Here is a 22,688-nt window from a genome sequence, read left to right as displayed (position 1 = left end):
GATGTTAGTGTCGGAGTCTGTGAATTGACCTGGCAATCATTTTGCTGACCGAGCCTTAATCCTGGGTATGCTTTTTGCACCGGGCGGAGCCGCGGGCGACCGCTATAATGAGTATAAATCAAAACTGCTGAATCAATTTTAATCATTTTTTCAGTGGCTATTTATATTTTATACCCGTGCGAAGCCGGGGCGGGTCGCAAGTACCTTATAAAGTTATATGCATCCCATGATTATGAGCCTATTATGACCCATTGGTGCTTTTCATAGTCATTTAGACAAAGATTCGATTTTGTCAAGCGATTTAAAAAATATTTATTTGTTTGATTGAACACGTTAATCACAGGAACTATTGGTCCTATAAAAAATATATTAGTGTTAGATAGCTTATTTATCAAAGAAGGCTATAGGCTATTTTATCACGCAAACTAATAGGACCGAAGAAACAGAGGAAATGTGGTTAAAACGGAAAATTATTAGCAAGGGTTTATCTCACGAACTACTAAAGCAATTTTGTATTTTATTTGGCACAGTATATCTGTGACTACGTGAAGAGAGATAAGCTATTTTGTTGCGAAAAAATGTACGATTTCCGTAATATTCCTAATAATTTACGCGAGCGAAGCCGCGCGGGACATCTAGTTTATAATATAAAGTAAGTTAAATACGGCTCAAGAGCGCAAACTATAGTGCGTCAAGAAAGTGAAGAAATTAAAAAGTGACAACATTGCGAACATGTCGCGAACTTTGCGAGTGTGGATCAGTAAATTTGGCAGAATGCGCGATCCGCGCCGCGGTTCACGGCGCGCTGTTGCGCGCGAGTGTGGATCGGCAGTATAGGGACCGTGCAGAAACTATAGAGAGCGTCGTAATTCGACAGACGACAGCAGCAGACAGCAGCGTGTAGCGACTAGCGACACGATGCGAGCACTGCAGGACTGCCGTGCAGTCCTACCGTGAATGGGCCTTTTTAAAGAAGTGACTTGTGACTTGTGAGTGACTTTGGCTTCGCATTCTCTTTGACCCCGGCTAGTTTATAAGTGTTTTATTTTTATTTTTTAGACTAAAATTATTTAATACCTACTTACACTCCCAAGTTGCCACATGCGGCCGCGAGAACAACAACAGATTTCCAAGAATCCGCGATCGAAGGATTAATAAAATAAAACAAGTTCACTAAAATAAATGCCTTTATTTCATCAACCTTCTGCGATTCGCTCGATACCATCTTTACAACTTTTGTCTGTCACTATTTTTAACTAGTGTACCTCATCAGTACAAACACTATATAAGTATTCTTTAAATAACACACAAAGATTGAACTCTTTTTCCTACTTGAAGAATCATCCTTTTGAGAAACTAACACTTTGATGGTTCCACCACAAGATGGTTCAACTTCAATACTATCCTCAGTGTTGAATTCCTGGCAGGACTTCTCAAAATTATACTTACTTTTGATGCAAATTTATGCCAATTAAAAGAGCGGTGCTTATGTATGTACCTATATAAATTTAGATGGAAGCCAGTTTGGATGTTTACTGAAAGAAGCAACGGTTATAGGTTAGGTTCATATTGTGTTCATCAAAAATGAATTTACGTTTATAATCTACAAAATTCAGTGTTTTTACAAGTCTACACATAACATTTATGGAACTTTTTAAATGCTTACGTATGTTTTTACCGGATTTTATCCATTTCTTTCGTTTTTCAATAAGCCAAGGCATGTGAATACTTTTGACAGGAAAATAGTAAAATTTTAGATCGTTCGATTTGCCTTTATTTTCTTGTATGTATTAGAACATCCGGGAATACAACAATGCTTGAAAATACTCAAACTTCTCAAGAAATTTGAGTATTATCAAGAATTATTTCAGTGATGTTGTATTCCCGGATGTTCTAATACGTATACAAGAAAAATAAACTGAAATAATTCTTGAAAATACTCAAATTTCTTGAGAAGTTTGAGTATTTTCAAGCATTGTTGTATTCCCGGATGTTCTAATACATACAAGAAAATAAAGGCAAATCGAACGATCTAAAATTTTACTCAGGGTGACCATATGTGGCAGGTTCCTGCCATTTTGGCAGGATTGGCGTCTTATTTTGGCCTGTGGCATGATCGGTTGACGTTTTAAAAACTTGGCAGGTTTTGGCAGGATTGGGGTATGAAAAATAAATGTTACTTTTGCATCAAAGAAGTCAGTGATTTATTAGAATCTGGTGGTAGTAATTCAAATTAATATTACCAAATAAATTTATTTTCTTTCTTTCTTTCAAATTCTGTTTTAAGTGTACCTAGATAATTTTTGGGGTGCAAATGCAATAGGCAGAATGTGAAATTCTAATAGACGGTATAATTTTAAATGTTTCAAAGGGATTGTGATGCTTACCAACGCTTCATGCCGCATGCGAAAGAATGTTCTCCCAAATCAATACAAAAACTCGGAACCGTTTTTAGGGTTCCGTACCCAAAGGGTAAAAACGGGACCCTGTTAATGAGACTTCGATGTCTGTCTGTCCACCTTTCTGTCCGTCTGTCTGTCTCCAGGCTGTATCTCAAGAACCGCTATAGCTAGAGTTCTGAAATTTTCACAGATTGTGTATTTCCGGTGCCGCTAAACCAAGCAACCGGAGCAACAAATACTAAAATCAAAATAAAAGTAATATTCAAGGGTGCTCCCATACGACAAACGTGATTTTTTTGCTCGTAATCAATGATGGCAACAGCCAAACACATACCCCCTTACTAATAAATATAAGCTATGAATAGTTATACAGTGTTTTGTTCCTGTTACACAAGTGACATTTTTAATTGGATTGAAGAAGACAAAACACTGTATAACTATTCAAAGCTTATACAGCTTTTACTAGTAAGGGGGTTTAAATTTTCGCAAAATTCTTAATTATATTTGTAATTTAAATATTAATAATATTTTTTTTAATAAAATAAATATTTCATCCCATAAAAAACACAATTTTTTGCCTAAGTACTTTCTGATTTCTCTCTGTAACGGTACGGAACCCTTCGTAAGCGAGCCCGACGCGCATTTGGCCGATTTTATATGCAAACATGTTGCATCTATGTTGCATGAATGGTGAGCATAGTGATTGCAAATTTTCCTTCAAACCTACATAATAAATTTTGAATCGCATGAACAAATCTATGTATAAAGATAAAGAAATGGAAGAAGACGATGCGAATGTTTAATCTTATAAAAAATGCAATATATTATACGTGTATTTTTACTTTTCTTACTTTAAAACAACAGTAAATAAAGATGGCAGTAAGTATTTGGGCATTTTTTACTACAGGCTTTGGCAGGATTTGGCAGTTTTTTGACCAAATTTGGCAGGATCTGTAATTTAAATATGGTCACCCTAATTTTACTATTTTCCTGTAAAAAGTATTCACATGCCTTGGCTTATTGAAAAACGAAAGAAATGGATAAAATCCGGTAAAAACATACGTAAGCATTTAAAAAGTTCCATAAATGTTATGTGTAGACTTGTAGAAACACTGAATTTTGTAGATTATAAACGTAAATTCATTTTTGATGAACACAATATGAACCTAACCTATAAACGTTGCTTCTTTCAGTAAACATCCAAACTGGCTTCCAAGTTCCATCTAAATTTTACATACCTATGCACCGCTCATTTAATTGGCCAAGATCGGAAAATCCTGTACACCCGGCATATAATATACCTACCTACAATTTTTCCTGGAGAAGAAAATAAAAAAAAACTCTTTTAAAAAATAATTTCAAATACATCAAATAGAATGCAACAAGTTGCATCAAAAGTAAGGATAATTTGGAGAAGTCTTGCCAGGAATTCAACACTGAGGCACAGAATATAATATAATAATAGTACTCCGTACAATGATATTCTACATAAACATATATGTTACGTCCATACTATTTTTCGGCTTAAATCTCCTCCGAACAATTTTCAAATTCAAAATTGCAGACATTGACAAATTTGACAGATAACTGAAACAAAAGATACGAAAGTCGAAAAACCATTTACATAAAAGAGACGGTTCTATTTTTAAACGTTGAATCGTATCGCTGTCTCTTTCTTCGCCTGAGCTATGACGAAAATTCGATTTTTCGAGATTGTTCCAAAAAGTAATTGAAAATGTAAATAATCGAGGTATTTATTGCAATCAAGACATGTGGTAAGAGATTCCATGTGTTTTGTTTACTTTCGAGTCATAATTGGTACGTTTTCGAAACACGCACGACGTCATTTTCAACTTATTTAGGTAAGACAAAACGCGGCACGTGCGTGACTGCGCTCGATGCAGACTAAACAACAGACCGCCTAATTGGGCCGTATTTGAAGCTTCACAACGCGCGCGGTGGTAACATATCTGGTTTGCGTATTTCATCAGTGACTCCGTAATAGTGTTTATCTTGAACCATCTTGTCAAAGTGTTGGTTCTCAAAAGGATGATTCTTCAAGTAGGAAAACTATTAAAAGTGCAGTCTTTGTTAAGAAGGTCGCATATATAGTTTTGAACTATTGTCTATTATTCTGATGTATCCTAGCAACTGTTGTTATTGTGTTGTGAAAAGATAGACTCGAATAAATAAAACGATTGTCGTAAGCAGAAATAAGTTCCTCCTTTCTTTCTAATATCTTAAAGTGGTAGCAGAACGTGGTTATAATAATGGAACAAGCATTAAATGCGAGCAAGATTCAAATTGGAAAATTAGATTCCAAGAATTACAAAACATGGAGGTTCAAAATTTTCATTGTCCTCAAAGCAATGCCGGGTGGCTTAGATATCCTCGAAGGTAAGAAAATAAGACCATCCTTGGCGCTTACGGCAACTAGCGATGAAAAGGCTAGATATGAAAATGAACTTCAAAGTTTTGAAAATTTGAACAGCGCCATTTTAATTTTGCTAACGACAAACATGTCCGATGATGTTTTGCAAAAGTTTCTGCGATTTGATGCTGCTAAAGACATGTGGGATGAACTTGAGCGCATCTATGGAGGTACGTGTGTAGACAAGACATACGACCTATGCCTGAAATTCTTCAGCTACAAAAAGGACCCAGATCATGACATAATTACACATGTGTCAATTTTAAAGAACATCTGGAGTGAATTGTGTTTAGAACTACAGAACGAGGCAAAATTACCAGAAATTCTCCTTGTATGTAAAATATTAGACACATTACCTCCTGAATATCTTGGATTTAGGGCCAGTTGGCTATTGATTTCAAAGAAGGAACGCTCAGTCAAGAATCTGACAAGTCAGCTATGCGCACATGAGAGAGTGTTGCGTCAGACAGACACGCAAGTTACTGACGACACATCTGCAGAAGCATTGTACGCGAAAACCAAGAGGGGTGATAAGAAAAAGAATAATTTCAAAGATCTCAAATGCAACTACTGCAAGGATAAGGGTCACAGGGTAAAAACTTGCAAGCGGTGGATCCAGGATGGAAAACCTCCAAAACCTCCCAAGGAATCCAAGACCGCAGAGGCAATGTCAATACAGCCAGATTTTGGTGATAAGAAGGATTTAAATTGGTACGTTGATAATGGGGCGACCAGTCACGTGACCAATCGGAGTGACTTCTTCCTGACCTTTAAATATTTCGAGAGCCGTCATACAGTGACTGGCGCGAATGGCCAATGTATTGAAGCCCTGGGCATCGGAAATATTCTCGCAGAGGCTGATATAAACGGTAAACCAGTATCAATATTACTAAAAAATGTATGGTACGTACCCGGCATTAGCAAGAATTTATTCTCAGTCCTCGCCACCCATGATATTTCGGACAAAAGCGTTTTTGAGTCTACCACACAAAAATGCACAATAAAGATTGATGGACAGCTGAAACTGATTGGTACTCGCAGCAAGTTTGGAGGACTATATAAACTAAATTTAAGATGTCTACAACCAACTGTACGAGTTAATCATGTGTCCAGAACCTCTAATCTGTTACAGCTATATCACGAAAGATTTGGACATCAAAATAAGAGTCACGTTAAGAAAGTGATAGAGAAGGAATTTGCCATAAAAGTACCAGCAACTAAAGAACTCTGTGAAGGATGCATCTATGGAAAATCCCACCGTCTAAAGTTTGGGACCAGAGATAAAGCGACAAAACCCGGAGAACTGGTATATGCAGACGTATGCGGGCCCTTCCCATATTCTATCACAAACTTACGATACTTCGTCCTCTTCAAAGATGCATATACTAAGTACAGATTTGTATATTTTATGAAACAGAAAGCTGAAGTACACGCAAAGTTGCTGCTCATGCTCGCTGAAGTCAAAGCATCTGGAGTTGTTATTAAAGAACTACTGAGCGACAATGGCGGAGAGTTTGTCAACGCGAAAGTACAAGCTACTCTCAAGAAGGAAGGAATTGTACAACGATTGACTATGCCCTATACGCCACAACAGAACCCAACTGAAAGGGACAACAGGACAGTTGTGGAAATGGCACGAAGTCTAATGTACGCACATGCTGAAATTCCTCCTGCATTATGGGCTGAAATGGTATCTGCAGTGGTGTACATTTTAAACAGGACAGGTCCTACCACTGTAGGTGATAGATCACCGTATGAGCTATGGCACCAGAAGAAGCCCAGAATACACCACTTAAGAATAATAGGATCCCACTGTTATCCACATGTTCCGAAACAAAGACGAAAGAAGTTAGACAAGAAGGCACAGAAGGGTATACTTATCGGCTATGATGCTGATGATGGCTACCGTATATGGGACAGCAGCACCTTCAAATTGATTCGTTCGAGAGATGTGATTTTTGATGAGAATCCTCTAATCGGTCATCCAGAAGAATCTGACGAGCCCATAGCCACACCGAACAGTACTGCTGATAAAAGACCTGACACCACATTTGACTTCGTCATACCTCGTGAAATTGAAAGTTTTAGACCGGCCGTCATAGAAAACCAGCAGCCATTGACAAGCCACGATGAAGGTATAGCACCGCCCTCTCAGCAAGTAGAGCGTGCTGCTGAACCATCGCGTGCAGAGAATGGAGCTGCTTTTGAAGATGACATGGCTATGGCAGAACAGACATTTCCTGAGACGGAACAATCCTTTGATGAAGATGTTCACGATGACATCGAAGCAGACTATGAAGTCAACGATGCAAGTGAGTCAAGGGCAGACACCCCACTGACTGCATCTGAGGTTGAAGCTGAAGGTAGGATGATGCTAAGAGAGCGATCAAATCTTAAGCCACCGGCTAAATATCAAGACTTTGTCTGCACCGTTTGTATGAATTCAATTAACGATGAACAACTGATAGAGCCGAACACATTTAAGGAAGCAATAACATGTAAGGATTCAAATGAGTGGAAAAAGGCAATGGATAATGAGATTAATTCTCTGAAAGAAAATGAGACATGGGAGATGGTAGATTTACCTAAAGGCAGAAAAGCAATCTCAAGCAAGTGGATTTTTAAGATCAAGACGAATCCAGATGGGTCGATTGATAAATATAAAGCCCGACTTGTAATTAGAGGTTTTTCACAGAAAAAAGGTTTGGATTATTATGAAACCTTCAGCCCTGTTGCAAAAACAAGCACCATAAGAGCACTACTAAGTGTAGCTGCACAAGAAAACCTGTCTCTATCCCAGTTTGATGTCTCAACCGCCTTTCTGTATGGCACATTAAAAGAGGAGATTTATATGAAGCCTCCTGAAGGATACTCAAACAATGATGGTAAGGTTTGCAAGCTTAAAAGGAGTCTTTATGGACTTAAACAAGCTCCGCGATGCTGGAACTCCACCATTACTGAACACATCCTCAAACTTGGTTTCAAACAGAGTCAGAGCGACCCCTGCTTGTTTAAAAGAGGAGAGGGAAAGAGAAAGCTACTGATAGCGTTATACGTTGATGATGGATTAATAGCTTCAGCGAGTTCAATAGAAACTGAGGTGTTTCTGAACGAAATGCGGCAAAGATTTAAAATCACGACGAGTAACGGTTCCTATTTCTTAGGTTTAGAAATAAACCGGAAATCAGATGGCTCAATCAAAATTGATCAGAAAAGTTACGCAAAGAAGCTTTTACAACGGTTTGGAATGCAGGATTGCAAAGCCGCAGTAACCCCGATCGTAAAAGACAGCGTGCCAGCTTCAAAAGATCAAAATGATTATCATGACTTTCCATATAGACAAGTAGTTGGAGCACTCTCATACTTGATGGTTGGCACTAGACCAGATATTGCCTATGCGGTTGGAATAGTGTCACGCAAGCTAGATAGCCCAACACCAGAAGACGTAGCGAGAGTAAAGCGAATCCTACGCTATGTTAAAGGCACCATAGAGTACGGTATCACGTACAAGTCTTCCACTGCGGGCCAAGGCATAGAATGCTACAGTGATGCTGATCACGGTGGTGATCAATCGACTGGACGCTCCACCAGCGGCATGATTTGCCTCAACGCCAATGGTGCTATAGGATGGCAAAGTAAACGTCAGACTACTGTCGCTATATCGTCTACAGAGGCAGAAATAATAGCAGCTAGCGAAGCCGCCAGAGAGATTATTTGGATTAGACGGATCGTCAAATTTATGCAGGCTAACACTCTGGTAGAGAGCACGCCATTGTACATAGATAACGAATCCGCCATAAGATTGGCTTATGATCCACCTTATGAAACGCACCAGCGCACAAAGCACATAAAGCTGAGACATTTTTTCATAAGGCAGTGTGTCCTAGAAAAGGACATAAGAGTTGAGAAGGTTGATACCACGTAGTGATTATATTCTCTTTGGTTGATACAAATGATCAACTAGCAGACTTTTTGACAAAGCCGCTATTCAAGCCGAGGCTTTCGGAGCTGTGCAAGCTAGCTGGAATATACAGATAACGAACAGTTGCTTCAGAGGAGAGGGAATGTTAAGAAGGTCGCATATATAGTTTTGAACTATTGTCTATTATTCTGATGTATCCTAGCAACTGTTGTTATTGTGTTGTGAAAAGATAGACTCGAATAAATAAAACGATTGTCGTAAGCAGAAATAAGTTCCTCCTTTCTTTCTAATATCTTAAAGGTCTTTGTGTATTATTTAAAGAATACTTATATAGTGTTTGCACTGATGAGGTACACTAGTTAAAAATAGTGACAGACAAAAGTTGTAAAGATGGTATCGAGCGAATTGCAGAAGGTTGATGAAATAAAAGCATTTATTTTAGTGAACTTGTTTTATTTTATTAATCCACAAGCATTTTCAGTAATTATTATAAGTATTTTTTGCATCTTCATTATTTTATTGCAATATTTATCAAGTTTTTACTTTCTATGCTGATGAATGCTACTAATTACTTTTTCAGATATTTTCTTAGATAACTAGATAAGCTTTAAACGTTTTTATTCACGCTTTCGTTCTTTGTTTACGGTTAAAAACTCATCCATACTCAATATTATAAATGCGAACGTGTGTCTGTCTGTTAGCACTTCACGCCCAAACCGCTAAACCAATTTTGCTGAAATTTGGTATGGATTTACTTTGAGCCCCGGGAAAGGACATAGGATACTTTTTATTCCGGGAAAATGTACGGTTCTCGCGCGATAAATGATTTTTGGCGCAACGGAGTTGCGGGCGTCATCTAGTCTTTTACTTTAATCCTTCGATCGCGGATTCTTGGAAATCTGTTGTTGTTCTCGCGGCCGCATGTGGCAACTTGGGAGTGTAAGTATTAAATCATTTTATAGTCTAAAACATATAAAAACACTTATAAACTAGCCGGGGTCAAAGAGAATGCGAAGCCAAAGTCACTCACAAGTTACTTCTTTTACTCGCATCGTGTCGCTGCTGTCGAATTACGACGCCCTCTATAGTTTCTGCACGGTCCTATCAAATAAACAAACAATAACGTCTTTTATAGTAGGAACAGACGCTCCGATTTGGTCGGCACCGACCAAATCAGACCGACCAAATCGGAGCGTCTGTTCCTACTTATAGGTTTACTTCACCATAGACAAAAGAATCGTACTAGACCGTTATTTCCGGTTACTTTTCTTGACGTCTTGAAAAGTCATTGACTCATGGCTAGTGCCGTCCAATTAAACTCCGGCTTATCGATAATAAACCAAAATCATTTTTAAATATTGAGATAATTGAAAATAATAAATATAAAATAACACTTGCCAAATAGTAATACTATTTGGCATATCTAAACAAACGTTTTTATAAGTTGCAGTGCTTCTGTGCTGCTGTAATAACTGCTTTTGTTACCCGTCTTTTTCATGACATTGCAAAATATAGTCATACTTTAAAAGTATTAAAAAAGAGGATTGTAATTTTACCGTCGAAAACATGAATTATAATATCGTACGACTGAGATGTTTTTAATATTTTATCGATAGACTAATTATTATCGATCGGCAACACGACAACACTACTCATGACTAGCGAGTGACGACTCACGACTGGCGGCTGCCATTTTGTTTACAAATCCATTTGCTTTTGTGTGAGGATAGTTTTGTTTAAAATCTACAAAAATAAAGTAATTCAAGATGAGCTACGGTCGCCCTCCGCCACGAATTGATGGCATGGTATCATTAAAAGTGGATAATCTAACGTATAGAACCACACCTGAAGACTTAAGACGCGTTTTCGAAAGATGTGGTGATGTTGGTGATATTTATATACCACGGGATAGATACACCCGTGAAAGTAGAGGATTCGCTTTCGTAAGGTAAAGATTACTCACTTTTTACAACAGAAGCAAACGTTTTTGTATATGGAGCATTTGTAATAACATTATATCCATGACAGGTTCTTTGAGAAGCGTCAAGCGGAGGTGGCATTGGATACTTTGGATGGTAGGATGTTGGACGGAAGGGAGCTTCGCGTGCAGATGGCGCGATATGGCCGACCGTCATCACCTCACAGAAGCCGCCACGACCGCCGCAGAAGGTAGGAAATCATTTGCATTATAGTATATTTTTAAGGTTATTTATAACCGACTTCAAAAAAATGAGGTTATGAATTCGACGCGTATGTATATTATATTTCCAGAACTGCCCAGTTTTCGTTTATATATTATGTTAGTCTATATCAACATCTGAACACATGTGCAAAATTTCAAAAGTGTATGTATGTAAGTACATATCGCACCTTCGGTACAACAAAGTCACAACAGCTCATTTTCAAATTGTGCAGGACAAGGGTTTTAATTTTTTTTCCGCATGTTTTTCTACATTTAAGGATAACAATTCATAGTAGGTTTGATATCTTTAAATAATTAATTCTATATTTAGTTGGCTATAGTTCTAAGTAAAAATCTTCTACTTAATTAACAAAAAAAATCTAATAAAAGACATAACAAAAAAAAGTGTCCTTAATTATGCCTTTGTTGCTCCAGGAGTTATTAAGTTTAATGACTTAAGCGAGGTATGTTTTAAATGAAATAAAGTGTCTTAATCAAACATAATCGTATATTTTCTTCTCTAAAATCAACTACTAATAAAAGGTAACGCAAAACAATTAAATTCTAATGACATTCACAACAGTAAATGGCATCATTTTAATACTTTGAGTTGCATTCTGACGCCTCCGTGGTCTAGTGGTAAAGAGCGCAGCTCTTGACTCGAAGGTCGTGGATTCGAATCCCGCGTTGGAAACGTGTTATTTCCAAGTTTGGTTACAACTAACAATGCAGGCTGATTACCTGATTGTCAGACAATTAAGATGATCCATGAGTCGAATGGGCGTGTAAAAAGTCGGTCCTGCGCCAGATCTCTCACCAGTAGTGTCGGTCGTCTGTCCTACTGGGTTATGAGAGTAAACGGAATAGAGAGTGCTCTTGTGTACTGCGCACATACTTGGGCACTATAAAATTAATCCTGCGTAACTGGCCTGGCTTCAATGAAACCGGCCACCGTCACCGAAAGCGGTGTGGGAAGTTATTATGCTTGACCATTATGCTTGTTTTTTTAAATACTTTCTCTGGTTTTTTTGCCATTGACTCGGGTTTCTGGTTCTTTTTTAGACTTTGTAACAATACTTCCTTGTTCAGTACTTGGTATATTCTCACAGACTGCATTATGATACACAATTATTGGCACATTAGAAAGACGTTTGCAGCGAAATGTAGATTTAGAGTGCTTGGAACGACTGCCAGATGAGAGCTAGATGAACTTGAGCTGGATGTACCGCCATTTGAGCTGGAAGAATCGCCGTTAGAATCGAAGGAATCACTGCTAGAGCTGGATATACTACGGATTGTCGGAATAACATTCTTTTGTACCTTTTTTGCGGTGGTTCATAGTCAGATCCATCTAGAATAAAAATATTATTAATAAATTACATTTTTATAATGCAAAAGCCTGAAGTCAGTAACAACAGTAAAGAAATTGTGAATTGTCTTCAATTTTATAGTTAATCTAATTGATCAACCCTTAATTAGATCAATTAAAATTGAAGACGAAACTCTTTCGGTCCAGCGTGGATCTTCAAGTTTATGTTCTAGAATGTATATTATAAAGTTGGAAATCCATTGGGTACATGATTGTAGATTCGGTGACGAGCTCATCATACAGCCTTTCAGAAAATAACATAGCTGATCATCACTATCGTCATCAAATTATTAATAAATAAAAAATATGCGGTTTACTTGCAACTTTGATAAAAAAATTATCATAAATGAACCTATGGGGTAACAAAGTCTCAATTTTATTTTTAAACTAAACAGATAGTACACATGATACAAAAAATTGGAATCAAAAAGTCACAAGTCCTTTATAACCAAGTTTTAAATAATAATATTGAACCTTTACAGCATTATTATAGTTTATGACTTTGTAGATCCAATTTGTATAGTTAAATAATATAATAATTTTGGATCAACAAAAACGGTTATTAAAGAAATGCCGTTGTAGCTCCAAAATTATTGTAATTTTTTAAAAAATATTGAGGTGTTAATAACAGATACGTTTTTGTTGCTCCAACATATAAGAATAAAAATGGTCATAAATACCTTTGTGTGGCTGTAGGTCCAACGTTCGTCAAATACTTGCGGGCGCGGGGACACTACTGACTAATGAAACTTTGTCGGCCCAAAACGCAATGGAATAACCGCCAATAACCACAAAGGCACTTGCGCCATCTAGTATAATTTCGAGAAACTTTCGCGAATGTCTTTGTTGCCCCAAGTACAGGCATGGTTTAGAAACAATTTGGCATAATTAGCTTAATTTTGCAGTTTTGGCTATTTGTGACTTTGTTGCACCGAAGGTGCGATATATGTTTGTGTTTATATGTTTTTATTCGCATATGTTTGAACTACAAGTCAGATTTATGTAATTCTTTTTTGTTGTAAGTACTAGGTATCTTAGAGAATACTGCAAGTTTTATCAAAATTGGTTCAGTAGTTTTTGAGATAGGAAATTTTAATTATTCTCAATCAGGTACAATTTTGAAGTTGTTTTAATCTTTTTAAAATACTTACATATATTTAAAAAAGATTAAAACTACTTAAAGGCTCCCGTACTAATAAGTAATGTTGAATTTTTTTTTAATTTTGTCTTAGCCACTCTCGGTCCCGCTCCCGTTCGCGCCGCCGCACCCGTTCTCGGTCCAGGAAGCGCTCGTACTCTCGCAGCCGCTCCGGCTCGCGCTCGCGCTCCCGCTCCGGCTCCAAGAGTTCCAGGGGACGCTCTCATAGCCGCAGCCGCTCCCGTTCTCGTTCCAGGCACTAAACATGGTAAGTACATAAGTTGCTTTGCTGGAAATCAGATTAATTTATGTCTTAAAAGTTTATTAAACAATTATTGTTGGTTTAAAATTTCAATATAGCTGGCTCAAAATCACCAAGGTGCAGAATTGGTTTTGCCAGAAAATTGCGTCTCAAATCTTAAGTTCAATTAGAAAAAGTAACTAAATTACTTAAACTAACTTATTTTAAGTGTACATCAAACAATATAAGTAATCTATAAATAAAGTGCATTTTAAAATATATCAATATGCATGCATAGAAAGTCTACCCGGGAATGTATCTTATTATATGATCTTCAACAAAAACTTCAAAATAATTGTAAAAATTGAGCTATTTAATTCCTGTAATTACTTAAGATATTGTAGTTTTTATGCAGAATCTAATTTTTAAAAAGTAACTAAAAGATATTAATTTTTAATTATAAAAAACCGGCCAAGTGCGAGTTGGACTCGCCCATGAAGGGTTCCGCACCAGCAATAATTATCAATCATAAGCTTTTATTTGATGATAAGGGTGAAATACGGTTTCCTAGGCCAAGTTCAACTAGAAATATGCATTTGTTCAATGAAATTGAATATAGGTTATTTCCTTCCTTGTCTTCCCCTTTTCCCTCTTAAAAGGCCCGCAACGACCTGCAGCTCTTCTGATGTTGCAAGTGTCCATGGGCGACGGAAGTTGCTTTCCATCAGGTGACCCATTTGTTCGTTTGCCCCATTATTTCATAAAAAAGATAAATATTTTATAAAATATTGTTTTTTTACAAAAAATATGAATTAAAAGTAACTTAATACGGAACAGATTTCAAAACACCAATCAGCATTCAGTTACGTCACACATACTATCCCCTCGTTCCATTTAGCGTTAAAAACGATCAAAATTTTGAGTGTTTTGACCGTTTTTAAAGCTAAATGGAACTTAGGGCATGACAACTTTTTGAGACATACGATCAGGTGGGGCCATTGTCAATAATTGTCAAACAGCACTGACGTTATACAGACTACAGATACGTTTTCGTGCCAAATATTAAATTGACAATTTTGTTAAATAAATAAATAAAATAAATAAATTTTTAGGGTTCCATACCCAAAAAGTAAAACGGGAGCCTATTACTGAGACTTCGATGTCTGTCCGTCTGTCTGTCAGACAGACAGGCTGTAACTCAATAACTGCTATAGCTAGACTTCTAAAATTTTCACAGATTGTGTATTTCTGTTGCCGCTATAACAACAAATACTAAAAACAAATAACCCTCCTGGCAGTCGGGTAAATAAAATTAATATTTTTATTTTTATTTATTTTTCTCATACAACAAACATTATTATTTTTTACCTTTTTTGCTCGTAATCAATAATGACAACAGCTAGGCACTTGACATTTTCATAATGGCCTTAGTTATGTCTACCTCAATAATCTATACTTAATATTATAATTGGGAAGAGTTTGTTTGTTTGTTTGAACGCGCGAATCTCAGGAACTACTGGTCCGATTTAAAAAATTCTTTTACTATTGGATAGCCCATTTATCGAGGAAGGCTATAGGCTATATTTTATCACGCTAAGTATAATAGGAGCGAAGAAATAGAGGAAAAAACGGGGGAAATTTATTTGAAAGGACTTATTTGAACGCGCTAATCTCAGGAACTACTGGTCCGATTTGAAAAATTCTTTCAGTGTTAGATATCTCATTGATCGAAGAAGGTTATAAGCTATATTTCATCACGCTAAGACTATTAAGAGCGAAGAAATAGAGGAAAATGTGGAAAAAACGGGAGAAATTATATGAAAGGGCCTATTTGAACGCGCTAATCTCAGGAACTGCTTATCCGATTTGAAAAATTCTTTCAATGTTAGATAGCCCATTCATCGAGGTAGGCTATAGGCTATATTTTATCACGCTAAGACTTATAGGAGCGAAGAAATAGATGAAAATGTGGAAAAAACGGGGGAAATTATATGGAATTGCTTATTATATTATGAACTACTGGAGCAATTTTTTTTTTTAATTTTTATGTTATTTGGCAAACATGAAGAATAGACCACGTGAAGGGACATAGGCTATTTTTTGCTGCAAAATGTACTGTTGCGTGAAATTCCTAAATTACGCAAGCGAAGCCGCGCGGAACATCTATATATAGTAAAATCGTAGGAAAGTCAATTCTGTATATTGAATATTTTTGTACAATAAATAATACTTTGGATGTGAACTACTATGGTAACGCGGACGAAGTCGCGGGCAACAGCTAGTTAATAATAATATTTAAATAAAATAAAAATTTAAGGGGGCCTCCCCACAACACAATTTTTGGCTATTTTTCGTCTATGACGATTGACGGTACGAAACTCTTCGCGCGCGAGTCTTACTCGCACTTGGCCGAATATTTTAATATACTTGTTCTACATGGAGTTCTTCCCTATTATGTGTTATTTTTGTTAATTTTATTTTACTTAGAAAAACGTTCCCGAAATAATAGTTTTCTGCTACATGTCTATTAAAGGCAGTGTTAAAAAAAAAGAATTATGTGCGCTGCCCTATCAAAGTTTATTAATATAATATAAGTTTTCCGACAATATAAGCTAAGAATCAAAATTATAGCTTGCATTATTTTTTTCCATAAAACTAATCTTGAAATTCGCAACCTTGGTGATTTTGTGCTTTTGTGCTAGTGAAACAGAGTTTTTGGATATTTTGGAATTATTTCTTATGCTTATATTGTTTTGCAGATCAACTGGGTTTCTGAACCCTACGAACCTGAAATGATCGAGCTGAGCTGACAAGCTGTCTCCCCATCTTATTCAGGTATTAGATTATAAGTAAGGTTAATTTTAAATAATTAATCACATAGATGTATTATTTTCACAATTATTAGTAAATTAGGAATTACTTATGGTCATGTTTCTTTTCTAAATATTGTGACTAAATGTTAATTAAATAAGAATCTAATTATTTTTGCATCTAAGAGCTTAGTGGAAGAGCTTAGGGGAAGGTCGAAGGGAACTATCTTGCTTGAACTGTAAAGTAATTCATTTTGTGTTTGCATTTCAATTTCACTGATTGGCTTCATGGTAAAATTGTTTTTTCATACTCTCATTTTTTCTGGAGATTTGTTATATTAAAGTACACGTCTTAATGTATTTCTTTCTTCTAGTTACTTTTTTTACACCTTACTCATAGCAACATTCAATACAAAACATTCAGTCATCTATCACACAAAATTTTCAGATTTTGTTTTGTTTAATGAACGAAAGTGAGAATAACACTGAGCTCATTATGTGTGTAGGTTTGTAGATGAAATTAAAAAGTAATTAGAAATTAATGAAATCTTTGTCAACTGTATTAAGTTTTGACTGAGTTATGAGACATTCATAAATTACACTTAGATTAGGGTATAGACATTATTTCAGGTGATTAAAACTAGACTCACAGGTCTAGTATCAGACTCGCCCTCTAGGACACGCTGGTAAATATTTTGGCCGACTCTTCTAATGTAAATGCTTTGTTATAATATCTGAGTATTACTGTTTTTTCCTGATTGATGTTGATTTATAACAGAGCAAATTAAAAGTAAACCAATTAAAGTAAGAGTGCATTCAATCAAATGATTATAACATCAACTTTCAAAATCCTGACGGCGTTCGCTGCGTTGAGCGTGTGCCCGGCGCGGGCGCCCGCGGCGTGCGCTCGTTATAGTAATCGTGCGACGGCTGACCCTCTCAACGCAGCACTGCTCTATTGGCTGGTTTACACGTATTGAGTTGATAAGTAGTTAACTAAATTTTAACTTAATTTTAAGTTGTTAATTACATGTAAACACAAAATTTAGTAGCAAGTTAAAATTTAGTAAGTTCTAAACTGTACAACTGTTACATGTAAACACAAAATTTATTAGCAAGTAGCAAGTTAAAATTTAGTAAGTTCTAAACTAGATGACAATTAGAATTTAGTTACTACTTATCTACTTAATACGTGTAAACCGGCCCTTAGGGATGACATGAAACAATCACGCCTCGCGGGTGGCCGCGCCGGGCGCACGCTTAACGCAGCGAACGCCCTAAACACTATATGAGGCATATTTTGTATGTTTTCTTGCCTCTTGGATTTCTCTTGGATGTCTCATTTGGTTGAGTGTGACTGACGAAAATAAATGCAAGTTTAATGTATTAATAGAAATGTTGGTATGCTCAGGGTGTGGAGTGGAGTGTGGGGCGAGGCAGAGTGTGCGGGGAGGGGTTTTGGCTGTTTCCTGACAACCTTTTTGCTGTTGTGGCCGAGCATAAGTTAGGATTCATTTTTAATACTTCAGAAAACATGGTAAACATTTGTTTCATTAAAACATAAGACGAGCCTCAAGGTCATGACTTCTACTCAGGCCAAAATGTACAGAAATAACATGGAATACTCCAAAATTTTTGAGAGTCTCTAATAGAAACTTCGAATTTTTCATCTGTAGAATAAGTACTTGTAGTTCTAAATTTCTGTAGTGTAGATTTAGTTTTCTTGTATTAAACACTTATAAAAATCAGCATTTATTGTGAGTAAGAAACCAAACTGTTCTGTATATGTTCACTAATACACAAATTTGTTTGTCAGGCCGGTGGCGCTCGCTGGCCTGATTGCTGTGGCAGTTTCCTGTGCTGTTTGCCGTGTTTCCAGATACACCCTGTGTTTCCCACTTTTAAACTCACTCAAGTCACTTCGCAAATGATAAAACAGGAAATTGAAATTATATTTTTATACCTAAGGGGATTGGAAAAATCTCTGTTCGGCAAAGCTTTCGTCTATGTCCTGTTCATCACATTATGATAGTATGATGTCGAGGATATAGACGGAAAATTTTATTTTAGAAGAGAAACCTTTTCTTAAATCTACATCAAGAAAGAAGATGCGTCACACCAGAACAATAATTTCACTTAATTAATGAGGATTTGAATAAATTTGTATACTTAAATTAAATGTTGTTTCTTTTTATATTACCTTCGGATACCAATTGTAATCAATTAGGAGCATTAGGGGGTTTGTATTTGTCATTATTAACACAAGGTTAGGATTCCGTTTTAGGGTTCTAAGCGTGTTTACACATGCACCGCAGCGACACCTGCACCGCCACTGCGGCCGCGCCGCTGCATACTCATTTAACTCATCTTTGTATTTCTATGGGTTCTTTTCACAGAGGCGGCGAAAACGCTGCCGCTGCGGCGCCGTGTGTATACACGCTAATCAGCAAGCCCTCGTTGACTACGGAATCCTAAAACGGAACTGGGGGGCCTATTATGAGCTCTTAAATCCATTCACTTTACGTCCTTATACAGTCAGTATAAGGACTGACTGGGGATTTAAGAGCTCATAATCTGGCAGGAACAGGCAGGAAATTAATCATAGAGGAAAATAAGACCGGATAAAATCATTTTAATTGATTAATGTCAGATTGTCTATGGTTGACCACCCAACAAATTAAAATGGTTTTCATATTTCCATCTCAAATCTAAAAAAAATAACTTAAATTCGGAAATTATTAGGTAGGTAGGATAATATGGATGTTACTGACCTCGTTTCAGGTAAGGCTTCTATACACTTGTAATAGAAAGCTAACACAGAAGGAAGGCAGCAATGCACTTGCGACTCCTCCGATATTGCGAGTGTAATCTGTATTAATAGGCGATGGTTCCATCAAGCAGGTTTCATCAGGTGATGGTAAATCTATACTTACCTATTGTAAAAGAGTTCGTTTGTTTGCATCGAATAGACGATCCAAAATTACTGAGTCGATTTTGTTGAAATCTTGCTCTGGATACATCTCATCGTAGGAAAATGTACGATTACCACAGGATACTGAATTTACGCGGGCGGGGAGCCGCCCCCAATTTCTAGAAGTTACTTGAACCTTTTTTTTAGATTCAAACAAAATCTACGGTAAATGTGACCGCGTCCGGTCCTGGTACAAGTATGAGCAGCTCAAGTCGTTACAAAGAGACCAGGAAGATGCCGCTAGACGGTTGAAAAGTAAATCCTCCGTAGACAAATTGTTACGGGAAGGACTATCAGAGAGGAGGGTCAAAAGGAGACTGAGCGGTCAATTCTCTTCTTGCCACAGTCAATCTCAACTTAGCAAAAAGTCAGAATTTACAACTACAAGTCTAGACAACTTCTTTATAGATCTTTGCGATAAGGAAACCAAGCTGACCGGCTTCCGTAATAGCCTTAATAAAGAAAGCTTAAAATCCCATGATCTAACTGACGATGTTACTAGAGACATCGTCGATTTAAAAACGAAGGATTTAGACGAAGCCGAAATCATGAGAGATATTGAAGACTTAGAACTTTACGATGGAGAGATGTCTGAGGAGAGTTTTGGTTCCTGTGACCTGCCGGTAGAAGCTAATAAATATAAATTATCCAAGTACGGTTTAAACGCAGATACTATAAAGTCGACGTGGTCGAAATTAGTGTCCTATGCGCACCAAATAATGAACATACACCACGGTAAATATGCTTAGGTACCTATATCATAACTTTTTTTTTCACGCAGAGAAATGCATTAACGCATTTAATGCATTTGTCTGCGTGAAAAGTGGATGGGGACTCCCGCTGCGGATATGTGGGGCTCATCGCGGCAAAGATGGTATGTGCCGCGACCATGGGCGTACCCAGGTTCTGGGCCAGGGGGGGGGAAATTATCCAGGTTCTGGTGCCAGGGGGGGGGGGGCTAAATTACCCAGGTTCTGGGCCAGGGGGGGCAAATCAGATTTTTAATAAGCTAGGTGTTTATAAAGAATAAAAGATTAATAATTTTTAGTTGTAAAAATATTGTATTGCTAACAAATAGCAAAAATTAGTTTTCTTAATTTTTAATTTTTATAGATAAAAGTACTAGATAATATACTTAGTAGGGACGTCAACATGATCCAGGGGGGGGCAGCTGCCCCCTCCTCGGTACGCCCATGGCCGCGACCCTACCCACGAAAACTCTGCAACGCTCCTCTCGCCACCCAAGACGAAGCCACGGACACGACACACCCACCGCAACTCCGGCAGTGGCCGTCCGACCTTTGTCAGACCACACTCATTTGGGCTTCGCGCCCCGCAGGCCGACAGAGGCCCCACTTGGGGCTTGCTTGGGCCAAAAACTTCTATTTAAACTTAAATAGAAGCTTGGGCCCGCCTTCTCTGGTGTCACGATGCACGGAGCGTTTTGTGCATCGTGAGTCGTGACCCACTCTGGGAAAGGTAGGTATATCATGATTCATGACTAGATGACGCTCTTTCTCGTATCGTATTTTCTGTTTCCGGGATAAAAAATATTCTATGTGCTTTCTCGGGACCCAAAGTACCGCCATATAAAATTTCGGCAAAATCGGTTCAGTGGTTTCGGCGTGAAGAGTTAACATACAGACAGACACACTTTCGAATTTATAATAAATATGGATTATGTCTGAAGAATGCTCACAAAAAAAACATTTCATTTCATTAGTTGCTTTGAAGTGGTAGAATTACCTGTTTCTTAGGGCGTTCGCTGCGTTAAGCGTGCGCCCGGCGCGGCCACCCGCGACTCGCGAGGCGTGCTTGTTTTATGTCATCCCATAGAGCAGCACTGCGTTGAGGCGGGTCAGTCCGCACGGTGCGGGCGCCCGCGCCGGACACACGTTCAACGCAGCGAACGCCCTTAACCTCTCCTCCCACCAATTTGAAAGACTCCTCATAGGAGTCATGCATAGACGAAAAATGAATGCAGAAGATAGAAATTATTTAGGTGCATGCTGAGTGTTAAACTGTTAAGTGATAGCCGTTAATATATGTATACAATCTATGATCACACAGATTGTATACATTATTACATATATTATGCTGTGACAGCATGTTCCTGTTGACCATGGGATCTTGCAAGTTGTCTCCTCAGTCGTATTGTCTTGCAGGCAACTGTTACGTGGACTACAGTTCGCAGTTTCTGACGGCGGTCCTGGTGGTCGACGTGCTACGAATGGTGGTCGGTAGAATGTGTAAGTATCCTTAAAAAACTAGGTATTATGATAAAGATGTTCTAAGCTTTTGTAATCAAACCGTTATACTTGAAACTCCGCGTCTAGTTGTTACGTAGTTTATATTATACTCTTTGGTCAAAATTTCTTGCCGCTTACTCTATCGGTGTTTATTTATTTTTAAAAAGGTTTGTCAACAATTGCTAACACTTTACAGTTCACAATGTTAAAGTTTAGACTACGCTTAATTAAATTTAAATTCAGTGTTACGATTATTGGTAACATTGTCGAGTCGGTTTTTCTCCATGTCACGTACCTACAGTAGGTATTTTCTACGTGTTCCGTGTCCGGACTAGTACTGCAAAGTTGCTATAAAATATGGTCAATCTAAAGTTATTGTAGGGTCATAATTTTAGGTGATATTTTGCAGCCATTCGTGTGTCCAATTCAATTTAACTCTGACGATGTCTTCCTCACTGAAATGAAGAAAAAACACACACAAATAAGAATAAATCGCCTAATCGAGGTAAGTCAATATTTTAATTAAAAATAATATCTTAAGAGACTAAAACAGTGGTACTCAACCTTTTTTATACGTGCCACAAGCTCAGTGTCGCGGGCCGCAACAATTTTTTTATGGGTAAAAAATAACGTTTTTCAAAGTAATGATTTAAAAGTGGAAAAATTTTCACGTCTTTCACGACGACTCAACTGGTTTGACTTCACGCGGGCTACTAAATAAAGTCCGGTTGGAAAACATTGAATTTTTTTGTTTCAGTTTAATTCGGCTTCATCGTATAGAAGTAACCCTTATGACCACGAGAATCGGCAAAACGAGCTGAAGTCTAGCCGTGTACTGCGCAAATCCCTGTGCAAGTGTCGCTGTTTGAGGAGATTCATCCACAATCTGTTCAAACTGTCACATCTCGTCGACGACATGCTAGACAACGTAGCTGACAGAAATTAGATATTTTTTAAATAAAATAAACTTTTA

The 22,688-nt window shown here is 37.4% G+C and overlaps 2 protein-coding genes across 5 annotated transcripts; both read left to right on the top strand.

Annotated features, from left to right (window-relative positions):
• The first annotated feature begins 10,418 nt into the window (after positions 1-10,418).
• On the top strand, positions 10,419-18,674 carry LOC121732795 (serine/arginine-rich splicing factor 2-like). 4 transcript variants are annotated; one of them, XR_006036434.1, is made up of 6 exons: positions 10,419-10,703; positions 10,784-10,924; positions 13,539-13,712; positions 16,445-16,520; positions 17,907-17,998; positions 18,312-18,674. XR_006036434.1 is itself a non-coding variant. In XM_042122774.1 (4 exons), the coding sequence occupies exons 1-3, from the start codon at positions 10,522-10,524 to the stop codon at positions 13,705-13,707; spliced, it is 492 nt and encodes a 163-aa protein (XP_041978708.1). In that variant the 5' UTR covers positions 10,419-10,521; the 3' UTR covers positions 13,708-13,712; positions 16,445-17,285. The 4 variants fall into 4 exon arrangements, 1 of the variants encoding a protein (XP_041978708.1); XR_006036435.1 differs by lacking the exon at positions 17,907-17,998; XR_006036433.1 differs by having other exon boundaries at positions 17,907-18,674.
• A 490-nt stretch (positions 18,675-19,164) lies between these two features.
• On the top strand, positions 19,165-22,688 carry LOC121732793. The gene is made up of 5 exons (XM_042122771.1): positions 19,165-19,276; positions 19,614-20,201; positions 21,632-21,715; positions 22,111-22,220; positions 22,473-22,688. The coding sequence occupies exons 1-5, from the start codon at positions 19,252-19,254 to the stop codon at positions 22,659-22,661; spliced, it is 996 nt and encodes a 331-aa protein (XP_041978705.1). The 5' UTR covers positions 19,165-19,251; the 3' UTR covers positions 22,662-22,688.

Source organism: Aricia agestis, chromosome 12 (genome assembly GCF_905147365.1).
Source record: "Aricia agestis chromosome 12, ilAriAges1.1, whole genome shotgun sequence".
NCBI lineage: Eukaryota > Metazoa > Arthropoda > Insecta > Lepidoptera > Lycaenidae > Aricia > Aricia agestis.
The sequence above is the reverse complement of the archived record's forward strand: the minus strand, read 5'-3'. Positions and strand labels throughout refer to the sequence as shown.

Coding starts and splice junctions, on each gene's coding strand:
- LOC121732795 (XM_042122774.1), top strand. CDS start 10,522: ATGAGCTACGGTCGCCCTCCGCCACGAATTGATGGCATGGTATCATTA. Junction 10,704..10,783: donor AGAGGATTCGCTTTCGTAAG/GTAAAGATTACT, acceptor TATCCATGACAG/GTTCTTTGAGAAGCGTCAAG. Junction 10,925..13,538: donor CGCCACGACCGCCGCAGAAG/GTAGGAAATCAT, acceptor ATTTTGTCTTAG/CCACTCTCGGTCCCGCTCCC.
- LOC121732793 (XM_042122771.1), top strand. CDS start 19,252: ATGGATGTTACTGACCTCGTTTCAG. Junction 20,202..21,631: donor AATAATGAACATACACCACG/GTAAATATGCTT, acceptor ATTGTCTTGCAG/GCAACTGTTACGTGGACTAC. Junction 21,716..22,110: donor AATGGTGGTCGGTAGAATGT/GTAAGTATCCTT, acceptor TCATAATTTTAG/GTGATATTTTGCAGCCATTC.